This window comes from Mesoplodon bidens, assembly GCF_964165515.1.
Source record: "Mesoplodon bidens genome assembly, chromosome: 16".
Classification (NCBI taxonomy): domain Eukaryota; kingdom Metazoa; phylum Chordata; class Mammalia; order Artiodactyla; family Ziphiidae; genus Mesoplodon; species Mesoplodon bidens.
Window position 1 is genome coordinate 3224243 of NC_138173.1, and position 25534 is coordinate 3249776.

Here is a 25534-nt window from a genome sequence, read left to right on the forward strand (position 1 = left end):
ATTGTGGTGGCTTCTCTTGTGGAGCACAGGCTCTAGACGTGTGGCTTTCATTAGTTGCAGCACGCAGGCTCAGTAGTTGTGGCACACGGGCTTAGTTGCTCCGTGGCTTGTGGGATCTTCCCAGACCAGGGCTTGAACCCGTGTCCCCTGTATTGGCAGGCGGATTCTTAACCACTGCGCCACCAGGGAAGCCCAGTTAGGGCTGTTTTAATATAGATCGTGTATTCTAGCATCATGAACCCAAACTAAAGACCACCACGCACCATCTCTGGCCAAATGGGTTCAGATGGGGGAGGTTAGGTGTTGTCCACACACCTGCAGTAAGGTTTTCTGTCCTCATTGTTCATTTCCTCAATGCCTACCTTATTTAAAATTACTGTCATGACATCAGTGATACCTGCTTGCATTGTAACAAAGCACCAAGTTACAGCAGCCCCAGGAATTCCTTTGGCAGTGGGGAAAATCCTGGCTTTGCAGATGGAAGTGAACTTGGTGGTCACATCTCAGCTCCCCAAGAAAACTTTCCACATGACAAAGTCTGCTCAAAAAGGATGAGCAAACTATGTGTGTGGGCGGAGGTGCTCTCCAAGCTGGTCGCTGAGGTATCTCAGGTCAAGATGGAGGTGAAGACCTGGAAAGGCGGGGCGTGCCAGCCAACACCGGGCACCTCCAGCGGGCACCACTAGCCCTTCATCAGTGAGCACGTGACCATTTACACAGCAAAACGGGAAAAGCACAGTCACCATTCAGGGCACGGATCCGTCCTCCAAACAGATCTCTCTTGCTCGCATAAAATCTAACAGAATAGCTTCCAGAAATCTAATTCCCCTTTCCGTTGTTCAGTAAAGATTATCCAAAGCCGTAAACTGCTATTGGCTACTTTTAAAAACTATTTTTGAATACTGATTACTCATTTTCCTCTTGAATCTGCCATCACATGACCTCTCAGGTGTGAGACAATGAATACCAGGCAGAGTCCTTAACAGAGAACGTCCTGAAGGAAAGAGTAAAGACCCACAGGAATTGCAATCATCCCTCTATTTCTACCAAACCGGTGGAAAATGAGGATGCATTTCAAATGTTTATAAACTGACGTCATTTCATTTGGAACTGCTTTTTAATAAAAAAGAACACCTTTTTTCTGTTTTCACTCTGACCCATAATATCACAGTCATCCTAAAATAGCACCTCAGTGAAGTCCTGAAACCCGCACGTCTCATGCCAAATGGTTCATCAGTGATCTGGTTCATTTTCTGCCGGAAGCAAGCAGAATAAAAAAGAACAGAACGGAATTCAGCTAAGGTCAAGCTGGGAAGATTCCTTCACAAGGATGGAAAAATGAAAAAGAAATAAGGTGCTTAAGGGGGTATAAAGTTTTCTGAGAAAATTATAGCAGCTAAAAACAGATCATCTATAGCAAGCAGAGTAAAGGTGCTTCCAAAAGCAGATTTACAATTAAATAAGCAGGGCAGGAAGATCCTGACCCAAAGCCTGGCTGTGATGAAGCTCTGGTCCACACAACCTCTCAGACCCAGTACACTAGCGTGCACTCCTTTCTTTGACTTTATAGAAAATTACATTTAACTTCAACAGATGAATGCATCTCTGACCCTCAAACTATGTATTTCTTTGATCAAGCCACCAGAGATCTGAAACTTATTTTTATATTTTTCTCTTGGCTATTTTGATAACAACTTATAAAGATTTATCCTGAAACATTATAAAAATCATTCACCAGTCTCAAAATGAACAGTGTCTGTTATGCACGTATTTAATACAAGGTTAAAAAATCTGCAGCAAAAGGACAAAACCACAAGTACTTATTTCATAAATGTGGAGGAATAGGGATTTTACTATAGGATTTATGTATACTAATTTCTTAAAATATCATAGTCAGTAAAAGAAAAAATGTACTGAATACCCCCATGCCAAGTCCTGTGGGAAGCTGCAAAGACCAGTGTGTTTGCCCTAAGGCTGCTGTTGACACAGGGACAGAGGGGATGCTGAGAGCATCTGCAATGACCCTCTGTGGGACGCAGCCAGGCGTAAGGTCTGCAGAAGGGCAGAGGGAGAAGCGATGGCTCGGGCTGATGGGGGATGGGAAATGCTTCCCTAAGAATGAGCCAGTCCATCCAGGCTCTGAAAGGCAAGTCGTAGTGACAAGTGGAATTGCAGGAGGGAGTACCAGGTAATATGCATTCATCTGGCAACACTGATTGGGCATCACTTCACACGAGGTCCTGGAGAACACAAAAGGCCCCCGCACTGAATGATGGAGGCTCGTCCACCCAGGCCAGCACTTCCACTGCAGAGTCTGGACAAGACTACAAATAGACCCACACTGTGCGTCTACACTGTAAAGTAATGGAAACCAAGCTATTAAATAAAATATATTCTGCCACTCTCTCCTGACAAGAATACCTCCGTAATCATAAGACCTTTTGAATATCATAATCATCACCTGTGCTGAGATGTTCTGATGATGGACCAGTGGTGGTGGATGACTAATAAAATGAAGACCTAGAGAACTCATAAATACTCACATATTTATGCCACAAAATTTATCTCTTGCCTTCATGTCAAAACAAATCACTAATTATGTGTTTACAATCCAGATTGTCCACATAATCTTGCTCTGTTGAGAATAATGCCGAATTAAACCTCATTTCTAGAGCCACACTGATTCCTGGAGGGATGTTTTCAGTTTGGAGAAACTGTATTCACTGGGGCAGCAGCAACTGTTAATAAAATTCTTAACGTGATACTTAGACGCAGAAACAAACCCAACAGAGTTTACATATAGAATTGTACAGGCGGATTGAATATGAAAAATTAGCATTACCATGGAAAATACCATGAAATAGTTTAACTTCCTTCATAGGAATCATTATCACAGATCTCAACAGCTCTTAAAGAAAGATCTAAAAAAGAGTGGCTATATGTATATGTATAACAGATTCACTCTGCAACACCTGAAACTAACACAACACTATAAGTCAACTATACTCCAATAAGAATTTTTAAAAAATAAAAAATGAAAAAAGAAATACCTGGATCCTTACAATATTCCCATTAGATTAAAAATTTCACTTGATTTTATCATTCTAGTTTTAATTTGTTTTATTATTTTTATATTTATCTGACATATTCAGACGTTCTAGCCTCAAATTCCAAAGTTACTTCTTCTATACTTAGAATCTATCCATTGTTTTCAGTAAATATTGGACACTGTCAAAAAATAAAGTGTCATTTTATTTGACTAAATATGTTTGGCTAAGTATTTTTAGAACATCATACCAATGTTTCTATATTGACTATTACTTCTCTTTGTTAAATACTACCAATTTTTTGCTATTTCTCCAGAAGTTTTTCAATTCTAGCCATTGTATTATGTGTGCTTTTCTCTATAATAGCGATTTTTTATATTCTCTTCATAAAGAACCCAATGCTTCAATCACAAATAACTTCACTGATAAAAGCTGTTCTCCAAAATTAGCTATAAAACCTAGAAAAATAGTAACAAAATATAGATTGCGAACGTAAAGGTTCGTTTCTATTTCTTCTTCATCCAATGCAAAAGGTTTCTCACCATGAACCCGAATCAGCTTGTTTTCCGGAAGCAGGGCCACACCCTCCAGGATCAGCTCCCAAAGGACAGCGGGGCTTCCAGTCCTGACCTTCTCCCGCGATCTGCTGATTCTGGGAAGGCGTTTTCTTTGTCATCTCACACTGGACAGAACCGCCTTTGTGCTTCTGGGTTAGAAATTTGATGTAGATACTTTTGTCATTTATTCTCATTATTTTGATCAGTAACTCAAGCTTCATTTGCTAAAGACTGTAGTTTCATAAATTTTATCAGACCTGATAAAATTTTGGATTTGATGAGAATAATTTTCTGCTCATTTTCATTATTTTGATCAGTGGTAAAAATCTAAACAATTTGCAATGCCCAGTTGGCTTGTTTTTATTGTTTTGATCAGTAATTAAACCTGAAAAATGTGTAATGAACTCTGCAGATTTTATATCGGTCATGCATGACAGAAGCCTACTCTTTCATTATTTTCAGGTTTTAAAAATTTAAGCAGATTGCTTCTAAAATCCTACTTTTCCGCTGTTTTTTCCCCTTTTCTGAGCTCTATTTTTGTGTCTTCTTTTCCAGCCCTTCCTTGGCATGTATTATAATATTTCTCAGTGATCTGAAGAATTTTTAAAACATAACTGTATCCAAAGGCTGTTTGAATATATATTCATAAAAATCCAAATCAAATGTAAAAACTGAATAAATTATTTTTCATATGTATTTTGACAAAATTTATTTTTCTAAAATAATCTAAACTGAGCAAGATGAAACAGTAGGAGATACCAGACTTCATTCCCCTCACAAAAAAAACAATTAGCTATTCACAATTGAAAATAGCCTTAGGAGGGCTGAAGAATCCAATTAAGAACCTACAGTAACACAGTGGAGCAAAAGAAGGCGAAAAACTGCACAGAAAGGATTACTGGGGAGATCAGCTCAGCAGAGACATCAGAGGCAGCGAGGAACAAAGAAGAATGGGGTCCAACAACATCAGCCAAGCAGCAAGTGCCCCTGTTCTGTGGGGACCGGGCAGCCTTTGCCACTGGGGACCACGTCAACTGTAGATTTCCTGCAGCTTCCCTAGTGGAGGACCCCTAGTGTTATATACACAGGCCCCCCGAGAGGGAGATGCTGCCATGCCCCCCACCAAAAGGATCCTCTGTTACACTGCCCCATGACCACAGTTGCCAGCAACCTCACCCCAGTGCACACCCAGCCCCCAAAGCCTGCTCTGCTTGCTCTGTGCTCACCTGCACCCAGACAATGGCTCTGCACCCATATCTCAGTCTCCCCCAGCCAGCACTGCTGCAGGCTGGCCAGCCCCCCAGAACAGCAGCCACTGCTAATCCACAAGTGCCCACTCTCCAGACCCCGGCTCCACAGCTACTCCATGGGCACCCACATATCCAACACCAGTGACATCACCACCATGAAGGCAACCACAAGCTGGACCAATTACCAAAGAAATCCCCTCAGCCATGACATCCCCCATGGAAGAAAAAAATATCAGGTGGTCCCAGCAGACTTTGCCACTAAAGACCCCAGCAGCCCTCAGCACCACTGTGGACACCCACAGCCTTGGTCCTCTAGAAGCCCTGAAATCTTCACCAACACTGCCCCCAGCTGACAGAGCTGCATAGAGCCTAACACAGAGGCATCCCCAGAGCCAGAATCACTACTCCAACCCAGCCACACCCTCTCACCCACACACAGGTGAAGGTCTTTCCACACCAAAACCAGTCTGTCAAGTATGAAAGAGGTGACTGCTCCATCAAATATGCAGACATCAGAGCAAGGCTATAAGAAACATAAAAAAAACTGAAAAACATGACACACCAAAGGAACACAACTTAAGCTGCTGTCAGCTTAAAAGAGACTGTTACATTTACAAGAAGTTTCATGTAAGCCTTATGTTAACCACAAGGCAAAAAAACACAAGACAAAGAAAAAGGAATCAAAGCATACCACTATGGAAAATCATCAAATCATAAGGAAGAAAGCAAGAGAGGTAGAAAAAGAAGAAAAGAACCACAAAACAGCCAGAAAACAATTAACAAGATGATAACAGTTAGTCCCTACCTATCAATAATTACTTTAAATGTAAATGGATTAAATTCTCCAACCAGAAGACACAGAGTAGCTGAATGGATTTTTTTAAAAAAGAGAGAGACCCAACTATAGACTGCTACAAGAGACTCGCTTCAGCTCTAAGGACACAGGCTCAAAGAGATGGAAAAAGATATTCCACACAAATAGAAACCAAAAGAGAGCAGGGGTAGCTATACTTATATCTGACAAAATAAACTTTAGGTCTAAAACTATAACAAGAACAGAGAAGGTCATTATATAATGATAAAGCAGTCAATTCATCAAGAGAGTATAACAATTGTAAATATATATTACCCAACATTGGTACACTCAAATACATAAAACAAATATTAACAGATCTGTAGGGAGAAATAGACAGCAATGTAACAATAACACAGGACTTCAATACCCCATTTTTAACAATAGATAGATCATTCAGACAAAATAAATAAGGGGATATTGAACTTAGACTACACATTAGCCAAATGGACCTAACACACATATACAGAATACTTCATCCAACAACAGCATAATACGCATTCTTCTCAAGCTCATATGGAACATTCTCCAGGATAGATCATATATTAAGTCCCAAAACAAGGCTTAACAGATTTAAGAAGATTGAAATCATATCAGGTAAATATCTTTTCTGAACCACAATGGGATGAAAGCTTACATTAATAACAAGAGGAAAACTGGAAAATTCCCAAATATGTGGAAATTAAATGGCACACTCCTGAACAATCAATGGGTCAAAACAGAAACCAAAAATGAAATTTTTTAAAAATCTTGAAACAAATGAAAATGTAAACATAACATAGTAAAATTTATGGGATTCAGCAAAAGCAGTTCTAAGTGGGAAGTTGATAGCCATAACACCCACGATAAGAAAAAAGAAAGACCTTAAATAATCTAGTTTTACACTTCTAAGAACTAGAAAAAGAAGAACAAACTAAGCCCAAAGTTAGCAGAAGGAAGGAAATAACAAAAATCAGAGCAGAAATAAATGATATGGAGACTAGAAAAACAGTAAAAAAGATCAATGAAAGGAGGAGCTAGATTTCAGACAGGTAAAATTGACAAATCTGTAAGTAGACTAAGAAAAAAAGAAGACTCAATTAAACAAAATCAAAAATTAAAGAGGAGACATAACAACTGATAGCACAAAAATACAAAGGTTCATAAGAGCCTACTATGAAAAATTATATGCCAACACACTGGATAACCTAGAAGAAATGGATAAATTTCTAGAAAAGTACAATCTACCAAGACTGGATCAAAAAAAAAAAAAAAAAAGGAAAATCTGAAGATCTATAACTAGTAAGAAGACTGAGTCAGTAATCAAAAACACTCAAAAAAGAAAAGTCCAGGACCAGATGGTTTCAATGGTGAATACCATCAAACATTTAAAGACAAATTAACCTCAATCCTTCTCAAACTCTTCCAAAAATTTTAAGCTGAAAGGAAACTTCCAAACTCATTTTACGAGCCAGCAATACTCTCAATAACAAGAATAGTACGAGAAGAGACAATCACAGGTCAATATCCCTGACAAAAAATACATGCAAAAATCCACAACAAAATAACAGCAAACTGAATTCAACAGCACATCAAAAGGATCATACACCACAATCAAGTGGGATTTATCCCTGGGATGCAAGAACGTTTCAACATACACAAATCAATAAATGTGATACACCACATTAAGAGAATGAAAGATAAGAATCAAATGATTATCTCAATAGATGAAGAAAAAGCATTTGACAAAATTCAACATTTTTTCACGATAAAAACTCTCCACAAAGAGGGTTTAGAAAGAACATACCTCAACATAATAAAAGCCATATAGCAAGCCCACAGTTAATATCAGACTTGGTGGTGAAAGCTGAAAGCTTTTCCTCTAAGATCAGGAAAAAGACAAAAGTTCCCACTGTTACCATTTCTAATCAACATAATACTGGAAGTCCTAGCCAGAGCAATTAGGTAAGAAAAAAAAGGCATCCAAATCAGAAAGGAAGAAGTAAAATTGTTTCTGTTTGCAAATGACAATCTTAGATTTAGAAAACCCTAAAGACTCCATCAAACTAACTGAAAGAGAAATTAGGAAATCAATCCCATTGACAATTGCATCAAAAACAATAACATACTTAGGAATAAATTTAACCAGGGAGGTAAAAAAATCTGTGTGCTGAAAACTATAAGACGATGATGAAAAAAATTGAAGACACAAACAAATGAAAAGATATCCCATGTTCACAGATTGGAAGAATTAATATTGTTAAAATATCCATACTATCCAGTGCAATGCAATCTTTATTAAAACCCAATGGCATTTTTCACGAGAAATTTATAAATCCTAAAATTCATATGGAACCACAAAATACCCCAAAATAGACAAAGCAATCCTCAGAAAGAAGAACACAGCTGGAGAATCACACTTTCTGAGTACAAGCTATATTACAAAGCTATAGTAATCAAAAAATTATGATACTGGCATTAAAAAGACACATAGACCAATGGAACTGAATAGAGAGTCCACTATTAAACCCACACATATACGGTCAATTAATATTTGCCAAGGGCACCAAGAATGCACAATGGGGAAAAAATAACCTCTTCAATTAATGGTACTGGGAAAACTGGACAGCCACACACAAAAGAATAAAACTGGATCACTAATTTATACCACTCACAAAAATTAACTCAACATACATTAAAGATTTAGATGTAAGAACTGAGACCTAAACCTCCTAGAAGAAAACACAGGGGAAAAGCTCCTTAAGATTGGTCTTGGCGATTTTTTGGATCTGATCCCCAAAGCAAAGGCAACAAAAGCAAACACAGGACTACATCAAACTAGAAAAATTCTACATAGCAAAGGAAATCATCCACAAAATGAAAAAGCAACCTATAGAATGGGAGAAAATATCTGCAAATGATGTATCTGATATGTGGCTAATACCCAAAATATATAAAGAACTCATACAACTCAATAGCAAAATCCCCAAATAATCTAATTTTAAAATGGGCAAAGGACCTGAATAGGCATTTTTCCAAAGAAGATATACAGATGGCCAACGGACAGATGAAAAGATTCTCAACATCACTAGTCATTAGGAAAATGTAATTCAAAACCACAGCGAGAGGGCTTCCCTGGTGGCGCAGTGGTTGAGAGTCCACCTGTCGATGCAGGGGACACGGGTTCGGGCCCCCGTCCGGGAGGATCCCACATGCCGCAGAGCGGCTGGGCCCGTGAGCCATGGCCTCTGAGCCTGCGCGTCCGGAGCCTGTGCTCCGCAACGGGAGGGGCCGCAACAGTGAGAGGTCCGCGTACCGCAAAAAAAAAAAAAAAAAAAAAAACACAGTGAGATATCACCACGCTTGTTCGGATGGGATGGCTGTTAACAAACAGACAAGAGATGACAAACGTTGGCAAGGATGTGGGAAAAAGAGAACCCGTGTGCACTGTTGGTGGAATGTAAACTGGTGCAGTCACTACGGGAAACAGTATGGAGGTTCCTCAGAAAAATGAAAAATAGGACTACCATATGATCTAGCCATCCCACTTCTGTGTATATCTCCAAAGGAAAAAAATCAGGATCTCAAAGACATTACCTGCACTCCCAGGTCCACTGCAGCACTGTTCACAATAGCCAAGATACTGGCAACGTGGATGGCCTGGAGGGCTTCGTGCTAAGTGAAATAAGCCCAACAGAGAAAGATAAACACTGTGTGGTATCACTTATATGTAGAACCCTAAAATTAAACTCAAGTTGAACTCACAGAATCAGAAAATAAAACGGTAGTTGCCAGAGCCTTGGGGAGTGGGGGAAATGGGGAGATGTTGGTCAAAATGTATAAACTTTCGTTAAAAGAGGCTCTGAGGATCTAATGTACACCATGGTGACTATAGTATTGTCGATGTGAAATTTGCTGAGAGTACAGTTAAAGCATTCTCACAAAAACAAAAGAGTAACTATGTGAGGTGATGATGTGTTACTTAACTTGGTTGTGGTAATCATTTTATAATGTATACACAGATCAAATCATCATATTGTACATTTTAAATATATAAAAATTTGTCAGTTATACTTAATAAAGCTGGAAAAATAAAAAAAATATATAATAATCTAAACTAGTTAAATGCAAATGCAAATCATAATCTATCAAATTTTAAATCAAATGTATTAAAGTTAAATCTTTACTTATAAAAATGTAATTAAACCCTATTATTTTTACAAAAGTAAATCTATTTGTAATTAAGCATTCCAAGTTTATACAGTTACCAGCGTAAAGAGTCTGTTATCACACTCCACACACATTATGTCTAGACATACAAATATACAAATGTGGAGTGTGTGAATTCAAGAGAAAGATGCAAATCCCTTGCTAACTTATGAGTACGTCCAGTCCAGGGATGGGTTCATGAAGAGAATCAAGGAAACGGATGATCAATGAGATTGGGAAAATGATTATGCGTGAATGAGAATGGCTGTCATGCTATTGTGAATGGAGGGATGTGACAAGGTAGCGTATTTGTGTTCTCTCTGACCTACATGTTCCTACAGCTCAAATCGCCTCTCTGCTCCAGGGTCAGCACCAGTATCTCCCACAAGTCCCGGCAGCCTTTGGAGAGGTAACATCCCCTTTTGTTTTGAGGCATTAGGGCAGGAGATGAGGAGAAGCATCTTCTGGGACCACACGGTGATGGCCACAAGAGCGGACGTTCGGGTTCTGGGTGCACCCTGCCAGCACCAAGCCCTGGCTCCCAGGGACAGAGGCCCAGGGGCTGCCCGCCTGCCCAGGCTTGGCTGAAGGAGCTTCTCCTGTACTCGACGTCTTGAGACACTCTCCTTCCAGCCACGAAGCCCCACTGCCCTTCTTTCAGTTTCTCTAAGAGCCAAAATCTCCTCAGCCTTAGACTTCACTCCGCTGCTTGGAAGGTCTTTGAATGGCTGTCTCTTCATTCCGTAGGTTTCAACTTAAACCCCCTTCTCAGGCAGGCCAGCCCTGATGCTTCTAAGTAAGCTTTCCCTACGCCCACCCCCGCTGGCAACGTTCCATCCCTGAACAGTTTTCTACATAGGACATCTCAGAATTTGCACTCTATATATTTGGGGGGTTGGGGGTTTTTTTCTTTATTATCTATGTTCCCTTTTTTAGTATAAGAGCCAGAGGGAAGGACCAAGAAGCAAAATATAACTCTTTTTTTTTTTAGCTATTAGTATAAAATAGGCACTCCATGAATATTTGTAGGAAGGAGAGAGGGAAAGAGACTGGAAAATTCTCTGTAGGCAGGAATTATTTATAGATCAATTCTCCACTTAAAAATACTGCTAAAGGGACTTCCGTGGTGGCGCAGTGGTTAAGAATCTGCCTGCCAATGCAGGGGACACAGGTTCGAGCCCTGGTCCGGGAAGATCCCACACGCCACAGAGCAGCTAAGCCTGTGCACCACAGCTACTGAGCCTGCGCTCTAGAGCCCACGAGCCACAACTACTGAGCCCACGTGCCACAACTACTGAAGCCCGTGCGCCTAGAGCCCGTGCTCCGCAACAAGAGAAGCCACCACAGTGAGAAGCCCGCACACCGCAACGAAGAGTAGCCCCCGCTCGCCACAACTAGAGAAAGCCTGCGCGCAGCAGCAAAGACCCAACGCAGCCAAAAATAAATAAATAATTTTTTAAAAGAAAACATTGATGAAAGAAATCAAAGATGACACCAACAGATGGAGAGATATACCATCTTCTTGGATCGGAAGAATCAATATCATGTTTTCATTTTTCTTGGACCAGAATTGCTGGGTCATACGGTAATTCTACGTTTAAGGTTTTGAGGAATTGCCAAGCTGTCCTCCAACGGGCTCTGCTTCACAATTCCATCAGCAGTGTTTCTCCACATCCTTGCTGACACATGTTATCATCTGTCATTTTTATTTTGCCATTCTCAAGAGTTAAAGTTGTAGCTCATTCTGGATTTGCATTTCATTAATTACTAATGATGTTGAGCATCTCCAGATGGGTTTTATTGGCCATTTGTGCACCTTCTTTTAAAAAATAGCTCTTCTAATACTTTGTTTAATTTTGACTGGGTTATCTGATTTTTTAACTTGTTGAGGTAAAAGGGTTCTCATATATGATTTGAAATTTTTCTCCCATTCTGTCTTATTACTTTTTTGATGGTGTCCTTTGAAGTGCAAAAGTTGTTGATTTTGATGAAGAACAATTTATCTATTTTTTCTTTTGTCAGTGTGCTTTTGGTGCACAGTATCCAAGCATCCATTGCCGAACCCAAGACTATGAAGGGATGTGGTGGAGGATGGGGACCCTCGGGGGAGACCAGACGCCCCTGGGGCAGACCTGGCCAGTCCTCGAAGGTCCCTTCCAGCCTGCATTCTGCCCTGGGGTTCCTCTTGGAAGTCAGGTGTAACACTTTGCTATAGTTTTACCTGATTGGTTACCTTTATTTACTACTCGTCAAATTCAACTTTCTGCTAAGAAGCAGAGTATATTGAAACTTTCACATTGAAAAGTCCTTCCACTAAGCATATACGATTTACACAATTTCCAGCAGCGGTCCTTTTTTTTTTTTTTTTTAATTTTTATTTCTGGCTGCATTGGGTCCTCGTTGCTGCGTGCGGACTTTCTCTAGGTGCGGCGAGCAGGGGCTACTCTTCGTTGTGGTGCATGGGCTTCTCATTGCGGTGGCTTCTCTTGTTATGGAGCACGGGCTCTAGGCACACGGGCTTCTGTAGTTGCGGCGCCTGGGCTCAGTAGTTGTGGCTCGCGGGCTCTAGAGCACAGGCTCAGTAGTCGTGGTGCACGGGCTTAGTTGCTCCGCGGCATGTGGGATCTTCCCGGACCAGGGCTCGAACCCGTGTCCCCTGCATTGGCAGGCAGATTCTTAACCACTGCACCACCAGGGAAGTCCCGAAAGTTTCAAAATGGTAGTAGAATATTTGGTAAACGATACGTGCTTTGATATCTTTATAGATGGAATCAAATTAAAATTGAGGAAGGGAATAGCTTTGCATTTTTCTAATCTTAAAGCCCTGATTAACCATAATCTTTAAATATAGTGAAGTTTTTTATCTATGGTTAAGAAAAATATTTTCTACATTAAGGTTAAAATTCTAAAAACATGGAAAGAAAAAAATCAAGGAAAGTATCAATATAACAATACTACAAATTAACACTTACTAGCACTTTGGCCATTTATAGTGTTAAATGTGTTCTTTACACTGTTTCCACTGTTATGTGACAATACACATATATTTAAATGTGCTTTAACAAAAACTTAATTCTGCTGTTAGGGAGAAACTGAGCCAGGCTCCATATGCCTTTGCTTTCAAAGGCTGATCTGCCTTTTCCTTTTCAGAATTTTTATCTTAATCAGTGAGTTGTGGTCCTTCATGATATTGCTTGCATGAAAATGTAATCCTATGTCAAGGTTTTTGGCCCCAAAGAAGTAGAGGCCCAATCTGTACAGACTTTGCATGTATTCCTCTCGGCTTTCATAGCCTGTCTCCAACAGGGGTAAAAAACGGAAGGTTCTGGGCTGAAAGCAACCTGCAAGTACACGTGGTCGGGCCTTTCACTTTGAAAAACTGTAATTAGCTGCTAATACTTAAAAGTCAGGGGGACTTCCCTGGTGGTCCAGTGGGTAAGACTCTGCGCTCTCAATGCAGGGTTCCCTGGTCAGGGAACTAGATCCCGCATGCAGAAACAAAGATGCCGTGTGCCGCAATTAAGACCTGGCGCAGCCAAATAAATAAACAAATGTTTTTTTGAATAAATAAATAAAAATAAAAGTCAGGGAGGAACTTCCTGGCAGTCCAGTAGTTAGGACTCCACGCTTTCACTGCCTAGGGCCCAGATTCCATCCCTGGTTGGGGAACTAACATACCTGCAAGCCGTGTCACTTGGCCCAAAAATTTAAAAAATAATAAAAATCAGGGAATTTCACTTTTGACTTACATATTTTCTTGAAAAATACAGCCAGCTCATTATCAACGGGCCCCAAGCCCTGAGGGCGGCACCCACTCAGGAGCTGGCTGGCCCCGGGCTGCCCCCGCTCCCCAGGGCTCCAGCTGCAGGTCAGTCGCTGTCCCTCACTCTACTCAGGGCAGGTCGTCTTTCGCCCCCCTGCTCCCCTCAGAGGACCCTGACAGCCAGCTTCCTGTAGGTATGTGAGTCCGAAGCTCGTGCCCTGAGCCGTAAACAGTAGTCACAGCGAACCCTTCCATGGCGCTGGGCAGAGCCTGATACTCTCCTAAGCGAGTAACGCGCACGAGCTCATGTCACCTGAGAATAACCCCAGGGGGAGAACACCGCTAGCATCCCCATTTTACAGACTAAGAAACCGAGACCCCAGGAAGCTGGGAACTCGCAGGGGGCCCGGCTGGGGACCTGAGGGTCCAGCCACGGGGTGTCATTCTCCAGCCGAGGAAGGCTCTGCACAGCTGCAAGGACAATGCCCTCTCCCTTCCGCTCAGGGCCTCCAGAGGGTGTCCGGCATGGGCCGCCCGCCGACCTTGGCACCTGATGGACAGGCCGCCCTGCGCCCGGCGCTGGGGCTTCTGCAGAAACTGACGCCACAACAGGACACAGGCAAGGTTCAAGGCCAAAGGCCCGGCTCGCCCTGTCCTCTGGCCGCCGCAGAGGAGGGGCCCCGGGCTCAAGAATGCGTCTTGTGAGTTTTTACAGTAAGACTGTTTTTCGCATTCACGAGCACATAAAATTAAGAAGATGCTTAATAAAAATTACTCTGGGCCGAATATAAGTGGGCTTATGTGCAACGACAAACCACCAGCTTCAACTTTCATTACCCAGCTAGATCCTCATTTCACGATTATGACGAAAAATGACCCGGCGCTGCTCGTCCTACCTCTTGCTCAAAATTCCCGGAGTCTCACTCGGGCCACTTCCCTCTGCCCAGGGATGCACCCGAACGGGGCAGGCGGCTCTATCCCGCGCGCACCCGCCACGACCGGCAGACACTCTACCGGGGACGCTGAGCCCTTCCAACCGGCTCGCCCTAGAGGCACTTCTCGTCTTCTCCTCTTGGGGCGTAAAGCCTGAGCACCACGATGAGAAGGGTGCGCACTCCACACACTGTGCGACCCGAAGGGCAGCTCAGTGATGCGGTTTCTCTCCCCACACGGAAGGCGAGGACGGCGGGTGAGCACCCAGGCCCATCTGCCCGCCCACTCCGGTGTGGTCTCCCGGGCGCCGACCTGCCTACTCGCCCGGGCCCCCACCCCGCGCTCCCGGCTGCTCTGGGGACCCGGAAGCATCGCCCACCGCAGGGCGCGGGGAGGCCCAGCCGGGAGCGGGGACACGCGGCGTGGACGGCTGCTTCACCCAATTCAGAGTAGGGAAGATTTGGGGGTGGCGGGGCGACGATAAAGGGGCTAAACTGGGACTCTATGCAGGCAAATCACCCAAGGAATGAAGATGGGAATTCTCCGCGGTAAGTTTTGGAAGATGCTAGAAAGGAGGCCCGATCCTTTCACCGCTTCGGGGCTCGCGCTTTCCAGTCTAAGCGCCGAAGCCTGGGGTTACGGGAAAGTGAGGACCCTGCTCCGACGACCCGAGCGGGGGCGGGACCTGGGGGGACAGAAGCGCGGCCTCGGCGGGCGGGGCGGGGCAGGAGGCGGGGCGGAGTGCGCCGCGGGGACGAGGACCCGTCCGCGCCAAAGCCGCCCGTCAAAGGCACCTCCTCTTGGCGCGTCGCTCCACCGTTTCCTGAGCCCAGCCTCTCAGCCCCCGGCCGGGCTTCGGCAGCTCACGTTAATTATTTATTGCATCCACGCAGGACAGCTTTTCTTCTTTTTATCCGGTAACACTTCCAAACCCTGCAGGGCGGGCGCAGTAATAACTGGCAGACCCCGGGGCACATACTCCCTACTACGAACTGTATTATTCCACTCCTGAAACCCAAAGCGCTGCACTAATACGAGATTCCCACCGGCTGCTTCTGGCTTCTTCCTTTAACACTGAGTGTTTAGCGCCCGCGCCCGGCCCTGGAGCAGACGCACCCACGTCACGCGTGTGAGCACGTGAAGTGGCACCGATGAGCCTCCAGGACCCGCCGCCCCGGCGGCTGCAGACCCGCCTCTCACCCGCTAGGTGCCCGGGGGCGGGCGGCCCCCTCCCGGCGACACCGCTGGAAACAAGACTTCTGCTACAAGTATGTCTTGCAGTTCAACGTGTACCTTTTGGCCACTCTGTAAGCAGGTATTTAAGGTTTTGGTTTTATCTTTAAAGACTGAAACTTTCAAACAAATCTCATCCCTAAAATAGAACTTTAAAAAATGCAAAACAGAAAAACAAAGTGAAACTTGGATGGTTAATTTAGGCAGCAACTCCAGATGACCAGGCTGTGAGACAGAGGTAGTGAGTGGAGAACGTTTTGTCAAATTTTATCAACCTTATGAGTATAAAGAAGAAACAAATTCATTCTCCTTCTCTCAGTAATTCTTCCGTCCCTTTACATTCTACTGATGGTGAACACTGCCCTCTTTTGGCAGAATGTTCCAACTTTTAAATATGTGGGGTTTTAGGGTTTTTTAATACAAAAATCAGAAGAAAAAACTCAATCTCCATGAACAGGAATGATTTTAACTTGAACTATGCTTGACATCGTTCGTGTGTCTCTTATTGTCTATATCAATAAACGAAAAAGTCAGCTTTGTCCTTTCAGGCCCACCGCTAACAATTCCGATGCTCTTGGTGATGTTTGCAATTTGGAGAACTTGGACAAGACATGGGGGTTTGTGCGTCGTTTTCAGTTCAAAATATTCAATATAATAAATATTACATTGTATTCGTAGGGCATTTTTCTGGAAGGAAAGACTAAAAACTTTCTACTTTTAGAAACCTGACAGTCAATGAAAAAAAAAAAAAAAAACCCTACTGTTACCTTCCATGAGTATAAGGCTAAGAACTGCAAGGCCCAGAGGAGCACATGAATGCCAGCCTTGTCGTGGCTGTGGGACCTTTCCTTGCAGGCCCTAGGAAACTCTCCAGCAGAAAACTGTGTGTGCTAGATAAAGCATTAGAAACATTTATTTTAAAAAAGGCATCAGTGTGCTAAGTGAGCAAGTTAGTAAGACATATACAAGGGTCCAAGAACAAAGTGAAAAGGGAAGCCAGCAAGGTACGTGAACACTGGAGTCTTGTTCAGCTGGAGTATTTGCTTACCTTAGTGACATTAACTTCAGATTTGGGGCAGCAAGCCTACAGGAAGAAGGGGAAAAGCCCTTTCCTAAATGGGGAGGGCTTCACTGGAATCTCCACGTCCCCATCAAGTTCATTAAGGAGAACTAGAAATAATCCACCTTATCCCCTCCTTCCCCCAGAGAACGCAGAGAAAACTGCCTATTTCAAAACTTGCTATGAGGAGGGAGTAAAATCTCCCCGAAGATGTAACGTCCCCAGGTTAGCTTTCCCGTGGATATTCAGGCCCCTCTCCCTGAGTGGTGTGAAACCCTTAAACCCAGGACTTAAAGAGGCCGGGAGCCAGCAGTGCTTCTGGCAAAGACCAGTCGGCCTCTAATGAACTCTCACAGATAGAGTTCCACAAGCTCCGTCAAAGCCCGCAAAGCACAAAAGAAACGGGGTCGTCACAGCTAGCCCTAGTCCTCAGAGACATCCTGAGCAGAAGCCCACCGTAGAGTTCAGATACTGGAATCAGATATGGAATAGAAAATAGGTTCAGCGTGCTTATCAAATTCAACATATTAATAAAGAGCAGGAAATTATTTTTAAAAAATTTTTAAAAGCAGAACTAGAAAATTTAACAGACATTAAAGCTCAGTGTAAGGGTTTAACAGCAGACTTAAAGCAAGTGAAGACAGAATTAGTGGTTGGAAGATATATTTGAATAAATTATTTAGAATCCAATGCTGAGAGGCAAAAAGTTGAGGCATGGGCTTCCCTGGTGGCACAGTGGTTGAGTCCACCTGCCGATACAGGGGACGCAGGTTCATGCCCCAGTCTGGGAAGATCCCACATGCCGCGGACCGGCTGGGCCCGTGAGCCATGGCCGCTGAGCCTGCGCGTCCCGGAGCCTGTGCTCCGCAACGGGAGAGGCCACAACGGTGAGAGGCCTGCGTACCGCAAAAGAAAAAAAAAAAAAGTTGAGGCAATGTCTGTAAGGAAAGAAAATAGCCAAGAATTTCCAGAACTGATCAAAGAGGCCAATCCACACACCTATAAAAGAAGTATCAGGTAGGATTAAAGACAAAAATTAACACCTAGCACATTATATGAAACTACAGAAAATCAACAATGCCAAGACAAGAGTATTAGCAATGTCAAGACAAAACTGTAAAAAGAGATAAAAGATAACCTTCAAAGAAATGGCTATCAGTGGACTTCTCAACAGCTACAATGAAAGCTAGAATGTAGAGAAGTAACTCCATTGTTTTAGAGAAAAATACTGTCATCCTAAAATTATACTAGTCATATTTTTCAAGAACAAAGATAAATTTTTTTCAGACAGACAAAACTAAGAGTTAGCTACCCAGGGTCTTTCACCAAAAGAAAGTTTAAAAGATGTACTTTAGGCAAAAGAAAATTGAGATGATCTAAGAGTCAAGAAGAAATAATGAACAAAAAAGTGGAAATGTGGTAATCCAGCATCACTACAGACAACAGGGACCAGCCTCAGAAAGACAACGTGCAGTGAAAAGTAGGTGCACAGGAATGAACAGGGGCGATTCCACTCATAGCGCTTGGAGATACAAGCGTATGTGTAAAACCACGGCAAAAAGCCAGGTGTGATCGTCACAAACGGGCACCCTGAGAGGGGGGTTAAGATAAGCGGGGAAGAGGGGCACACACAGGTAACGGTAGTGCTAGCAGTCAAGCCTCATGGTTCGTACCCACATGTACTTACATGAGCACAGCCATTCCTTGGACTTTCCATGCATCTTATAAATATCCTTCATATCTACTTGAATAGTTCATAAAAATAAATTTTTAAAACCCTACACCGTTCAGAGGTGGCAACAGTCAAAAGGAAATGAGATGTCCAAATACAGACAATTCTATACCATAATTCAGCATATATCCATAGGTGTACTGACATTTTCTAAATTTAAAAAGAGAAAAAAGGCAGGCCACTGGAGAACAATGCTTAATTATATGCAACTGTTTATTTAAAATAATTTTTCAAGTTTTCCCATAAATTAACAGGCTTTGCTTCACTTTTGTCCTCTCAAACAGCTGGAAACCAACACTTACACATTTTGTATTTTAACTACGATGTATGCTATTTTAATGACATTTCTCTTTATTAGTACTAAAACCAGATATATCGACCGATAAGCAGTACAGATTTAAATGATGTTCCTGGTAGTTATGGTATTGCTGGCAGTTTCTCGGGCTTTATCAGATTCTGGATGCTATTTCAAGCCATCTCCAAGCAGCAATCTGACTGAGGGGGGAAGTCGTCGTGCTCCCTCCCTAGGCCTACTTTCTCTCCACAGAACAAATAATTACCCCACTGTAAAATCCCATGAATACACTGCTCATCATTTTCAATTACTTCATCTTTATTTGCTACCTCTCCACCTATAAAGCATAATCATCCACACTCAAATATAACATGATTCATTAAAAAATAAACACCCAAAATATTCTTAATCATTCTAATATATTCCCATTAATAGATAAAAGGGCTTTCACTTAAAATTTCATTTTTTATTTCTACTTCTTTATTTAAAGTCAATAGTAAAGTCACAACTGTGAAATAAATGCATTTAAAAACACAAAAGATACATTTCAATGACAAAAAATAGGCAGTGATTATGAAAACCTACTGTACATTTTGCCAAAGCCAACAGAATGAAAGCTGATATGAAAAACTCCATCTTCAAACATATCCTTAACAAAAACGTCCCTTATCAATAGTTGACACCATGATTTAAGAAAACGTTGTGTTGACGTTATCTGAACACTTGCCCCGAAAACAACAAAGCTGGTGGGGGGGGGCGGCTAGATAAAAAATATGTGGGCACCAGGAACTCAAAATTAAACTTCTAAAATGGACACTTATTTCAAAATAAAATGAACATTTCTAACATGATAATTGTATGAAACTATCTTTTTTTTCCTTGATAGAAATGAATGGGGCATTTCTTAAGAATAACAGCTTAGTAATCACCTAAGAAAAATTGTGGAGATACCCCCAACGCCCAAGCCCAGTCAATGGTAAAAAGCGAACAGCTTCCACGAAATTATCTTTCACATTACTAAAATATCGTGATTTACCTGGGATAATTCATGCTTAGGCTATTTCAAACTGTTGTTTTTAGATGTGTGGAATTACCAGAGCTGAGATTTTTTTAAACCATTCATCTAACGGTTGAGTCTTTGCAGAGACATAATAACCCTTCCACTACACATCGACTGCGTTTCCTCCAGCATACTTGTTCAACAGTTGTAACAGTGATGCTGGTGGTGATAAGTGATACTCTCAAATTTTTCCTTTTAAAAAATATATAATCCATGGAACACTAAATAGTAAATATGCTACACTGTATACTTTCTTAAACAAGGCATGACTCTTCAGGCCCTAGTAGGAAGAAAAGAAACACACTAATAATGGCATTTACCACCTGTTTCACTACGGACTTTCAAATAATGAATACAGTAGTATGGGATATTAAGCAAAAAAATGAAAATCACTGTTACTTCACCACAAGAAACAAGAACAAAAGAAAAACATGGGAAGAAATTAAATGAGCACAGTGTAGGTCCCAAAGATTACACTATGATTCCGAATTTTCAAAGAAAAGGTCATCTACGTATAATTTCTGTGACTACTTCCTATGCTATGAAGATGAATTTCAAAGCAAATGCAGGCTGGCGCAGCCCTACTTGTCAAGGATGAACCTGCCAGTGAACCAGGATTCCCTTTGCTAAAGTGCACCTGTGAGCAGCCCCCTCAGGCCGATGCACCGATGAGCCATCAACAGTCGCGTACAACAACGGACTCTCTTAAAGCAAATACTTTATACAGTGGACTACAGGGAAAACCGTCCTAAATATACTAGCTTCTAAAACTTCAGAGTAAGATAACCTCATCATTTTTAAATACTGAAAATGTAAAGGGTCCACACAAACTAAGAGTTGTATTAAGTATATACGTTTTACTTTAATATTCACTTGACGTGCTCCTAAAGTCTCTATGAGAGAAGCAGATGTTTTCCCCATGTCTTTTGGCAACAGATTCAAGAGCAAGAGTAGCAGTGCTGTTGAACTCCCTGAAAGGAGGCTTTTCAAAGCTATGTTACTCCGTATCTGCATCGTTATTGCACTCATACATTGCCCGGAATAGACCTACAGCAACTCAGCAATAGTGACTGCAAAACACAAAGCTTCTGATTTCCTTGTTAGATAAAGGTTTCATGGAGGAAATGCAAATGGCTGCAATTCGAATCAGACTAAATATGCTTCATGATGATTTCACCTTACGGAAAATTAAACCTAACCCTCACACTACTAGTCTGTAAAGAACCAGATGAGGATCTGAAGGACCCAGTCTTGACTACTTTACATTCCACTCTTGAAGTCTCTCCAAGTTAAAACAGCAATTTTAACAAGATTTAAAGAAAAATATATTTTATAAAAGGGATTCTTTTTAATCACAGAATACATCATTTTTATTACTAAGACAGAAACAAGTTATACTTTTTCCACTAAAAATTCACTCTGATGAAAGAAAGAATTCTCTTTTAACTTCTAACAAATGCTACATTTTCAAGACTAAAGGAATTATCAGTAGGCATTCTTTCTTCTTGCTCTAAGTTATTTTTCCCTAAAATACGTCAAGTAAGCTTTTAAAGACTCGGGCAGGGGGAGCTTCATGATCTTCTCCCTCAGCAAGTTCTGGGGCGGCTCCTCCTGCTTGCGGGCTTCGCCGTGGTCCTTCTCCTCCCCCTCTTTATCTTCCTCCATCTTCTCCTCCTCCTCGCTGTCTAGAGGCTGAGGGATGAGCTGATTCCCCACAAAGACGTAAGTGTTAATCCTCTGCTTGACCCTCTTCCTTTTCCTTTTGGGCGGCGCCCTCTGAGGAATGCCCTTGGCCTGCATCTCATCATTTATGAAATTTCTAAGTGTGCGTCGAATGTAAATGCGAGCCAAGTCCTGCAGATTCCTGACAGCACAGGGGGCTAAAAACACAGGGAAAACATAAAGAGTTAAACGTTATATACTGTTCACTTCTTAGTGAATATTAGAAGACAGGACATAAGAAACTCTGACTCTCATCTAACACAGACTTTAGGAAGGGCGCTTACTATGTGCCGGACCACGGCAGTACTGAGGGCGGCGGACGGCACCGGGGTCTGTGTGCACAGACGTGGGCACATCCCCAGGAACGAGCATAAACCCTCTCGGGAGGGATAAATACCTTACAGCAGCTGGAGCACATGTGAATTAAGTCGTTAGGGGACGAGAATGGAAGAGGTTTTACCCTACACATTTTCTGTACTCTCTGATGTTGAAAAGCATGTGAAGGACCTATTTAAAATGAAGGCACTGTTTGAACAGCTGCCTCGGTCTGAGCTCTAAACTATTACACGCATGCACACGCAGTTTCCATCCTTGTGTAAATCAACAGGCAGAACTGGTTCACAGGTACAGGGCCACCAGAAATCACGCCGCAGCACTCTAACAGCCCCCAAGCACCACAGATCTAAGCTGCTGATGCTCACTTCTATCAAGCGCACAGGCAGAGTCGGAACAGGCCCTGTCTGCTTCACTCCTGCCTCCCACCGACGCGCAGGTGTTAAGACCTAGGCCACACGCCCCTCTTGGTGGCCTCCTCCAGTGCTTTGCACCCAAAGAAACTTCTCAGGTCCCCACCTGAAATTCGTTTTTCCGAGTTTCCACCCCTGTGGGAATAAAACCCTTATCAAGGATTCTTCTCAAATACCTAACAAAACAGAACACAGCCCTCCTCAGGTCCACAGCACGAGAAAGCCTTCACCACTTTTCCGCTTACTTTTATACTTTTTCTTAGCTACCTCCTTCCAAACCTTCCTGTTACCGTGTCAGTTATCCGAATGTGTACGTGGTCGGTCTTTGCCCTCAGCTGTGAGCTCTTGCCTGGGCCCTTCCTCATCCTCCCCCCACAGGGCCTGCAGGTACACGTCCCGTCCTGGGTGGTCCCCTCCTGCCCGAGTGCCCGGGGCTCCGCCCAGTCACAAGCTGGGCACATCCTGCAGCGGGAGATGCGGTTTGTCATAAAACTCCAGGCAGGAGGCATCTTAGACCAGTTCAGAGATCCCTTAGCACATACTTCCTGGCCTGCTACAAAAACCTTTTCTTCAGACTCTCTACTGAAACCCAAAATGGAAAGGAATTCACGTCTATCCTGCCATCTGCACCTGCCCCCAACCATGCGGGGAAACTGGAACCACCCGTAACAAGTCTGCCAGCAGCCAGCTGTGTGAGCACGCAACAGACTGAAACCAAGAGAGCCCCGCTCTTACAGAGCATATACGTCTGGGGAGCGGCAGATAAAAAAGTATGGAACAAAGCACCAACGACGTAGCAAGTAACATGGGGGCGAGGCTGCTCCCGACTGGGTGGCCCTTGCGGGACCCCTGAGGAAGTCAGAGCTGTGCCTGGATCCACGTGACAGGAGGAGGCCAGCCCAAGCGCGCCCTGGGCGGAGGCAGGCGGGCGCGGGGACGGGTCCCGTCGAGGTCTGGAAGGCCACGGCCATCAGCAACTGCAGGGTGCTAAGGGGGCAGGGTCGTAACGGATGAAGAGCACGGCCCGGCCCCTCTGTGGGGTGGCGGCTGGCAGGGGCAGGAGCGGGCGTGCCAGGGGCCTGCGTGAGACAGGACCACGCTGGGGCGGAGAGAGGGGACAAGCCTGAGTTCTGCTCTGAGGACAGGATGGACAGGGACTGGACGCGGAGAGTCTTTGGCCCCAGCGGCGAGGCAGATGCTAACGCTGATTACCGACGTGACAAAGAGAAAGAACAGTTGGGGAGGAGAAGATAAAGATTTGCTCTGCTCGTGCTGTGCGTCCTAAATGGAGGTCTGGGCGCTGCCGCCACCCCGTGGGCGTTTCACACGTGGCAGCCCGTCAGTGCCAGGCGAGGCAAGCGGGGAGGGGCCAGCAAGGTGCTCGGGGCCCCAGAGGCCATGCGACGTGCCGGCCCTTTCCACCCGCGGCAGCTCCACCAGCACCGGGCTCAGGGCAGGGCCCGGCTGCAGAGGGGCTCAGGGCAGGGCCCGGCTGCAGACGGGAGTCATGGGGTCATCAGCCCCAAAGGCCAGGACGGCCCCCACAGGGGGCACCGGAGGGAGGGGGGCCGGAGGTCAAGGGACCACTGCAGGAAGCGGGGTAGAGAACAACCGGGGAAGAGCTTCAGAAGCTACAAAGAAGAGAAGGAGTAACTTAGTCTTCTCGGCTGTCCCTGTGGGTGTGACCCGCCCACACCCCGGGCGCTCTCCCAACACCTCCACTGTCCTCCTCCTCCGCCAGCACTGCCTGCTGCTCCTCCAGGGACACGATCACCACGACGACTGCAGGGGCAGCCCAACTTCAAAAGCACCACCCGGACCCGGACTGGAAAAGGATTCAGACCGGGCTCCATTCAGTCGCTTCTGACACTCACAGGTCCTAAAGTAGCACCCACAAGAGCCTCATTTAAACGTTTCCTGATAATACGAAAACTTCTGGACGATTCTCAGCCCCACTTATTCAAAAATCCCAGCATTTTCTGTACTTCAACACTCCTTGTTCCTAACGCTTCTAGTCACGAGAAGGATTCAATGGACCAGACAACACCAGTCCTGACGGCTATAAAGTTTTCCCGTGAATTAAAGCTTTCAGGCCAAAACTACAATGAAGGCTATCTCTAACACACACATCAGCTCTGTTTGTTTCCCAAAAGGTGGTCTCTATGTAGATTTTGTAGGAACCTAGCAGTCAGCACTTTCATTTTTATTTGTTAAGTAAGACTGTAAAGGGCACTGGATTTAGGTCAAACCCCATTTTTAACCTACGAAACCGCAACTTCGTTTGGCTCAGTGTGGCGCAGTTCCACAGTTCATGAAATCACCTGACCTCTGTGATACTGAGATTTATAAGAAGAAATGTACATTTGGCTTCCCCTCCTGACACAGAGCTCCTAAAACACGTGGAATTTCCTAAGTGATGAGAGCATCAAAGTGCAAAGCAGTGCCTTTTAGTGTTCATGAGAAGCTCCCTTCAACCACACGTGACTTGATGTTACGGGGTGACCTTCACTAAACCCTTCAAGGTGCTAGGCTGCTTGTCGGGGACACCAACCATGGGATTAGAGAAATGGAACTTTCAGGCTACCCCTCCAGAGACGGGAAAGGGGCTAGAGGGTGAGTTGATCACCAAGAGTCGATGATTTAATCAATCGAAGCTCCACAAAAGCCCCTAATGGAAAGGGCTCAGAGAGCTTCTGGGCTGGTGCACAGCCGGAGGTGCCGGGGGGGTGGTGCGTGCAGAGAGGGCGTGGAGGTCCGCATCCTCACACACCCCACCCTGGGCGTCACTCCCATCTGGCTGTTCCCCAGTTAGTCTAATGAGTCATCTGTTCTCCTGCATTCTGGGAGCCGCTCCAGCAAATTATCGAACTCTAGGAGGGGTCATGGGGCCTGATTCATAAGCAGCCTGTGAGAAGCTGGAGGAGGACACAGCCTGTAGCCTGCGGGGTCTGTGTTGGCACCGGCGAGTGCCGCAACTGCGCCAGACCGCAGTACAGCTCGTTGGGGTCCGCAGAGGACTGCGGGATTGCTCAGGGAGGAGAACCCACAGGTCTGGAGACAGGAGGATCCGGCAGGGGGTGTATAAAGGAAACAGA

General features: G+C 44.0%; 1 protein-coding gene across 22 annotated transcripts in view; it reads right to left on the minus strand.

Annotated features, from left to right (window-relative positions):
* Positions 1 to 18817: 18817 nt before the first annotated feature.
* Positions 18818 to 25534, minus strand: part of PCMTD1 (protein-L-isoaspartate (D-aspartate) O-methyltransferase domain containing 1) — a 61695-nt gene continuing 54978 nt past the window's right edge. For all 22 annotated transcript variants that reach the window (XM_081214248.1, XM_081214243.1, XM_081214256.1 and 19 more), the window contains one exon: positions 18818 to 21851. In XM_081214248.1, coding sequence (XP_081070374.1) covers positions 21487 to 21851 — 365 coding nt within the window. In that variant the 3' untranslated portion in view covers positions 18818 to 21486. The remainder of the gene's footprint in view (positions 21852 to 25534) is intronic.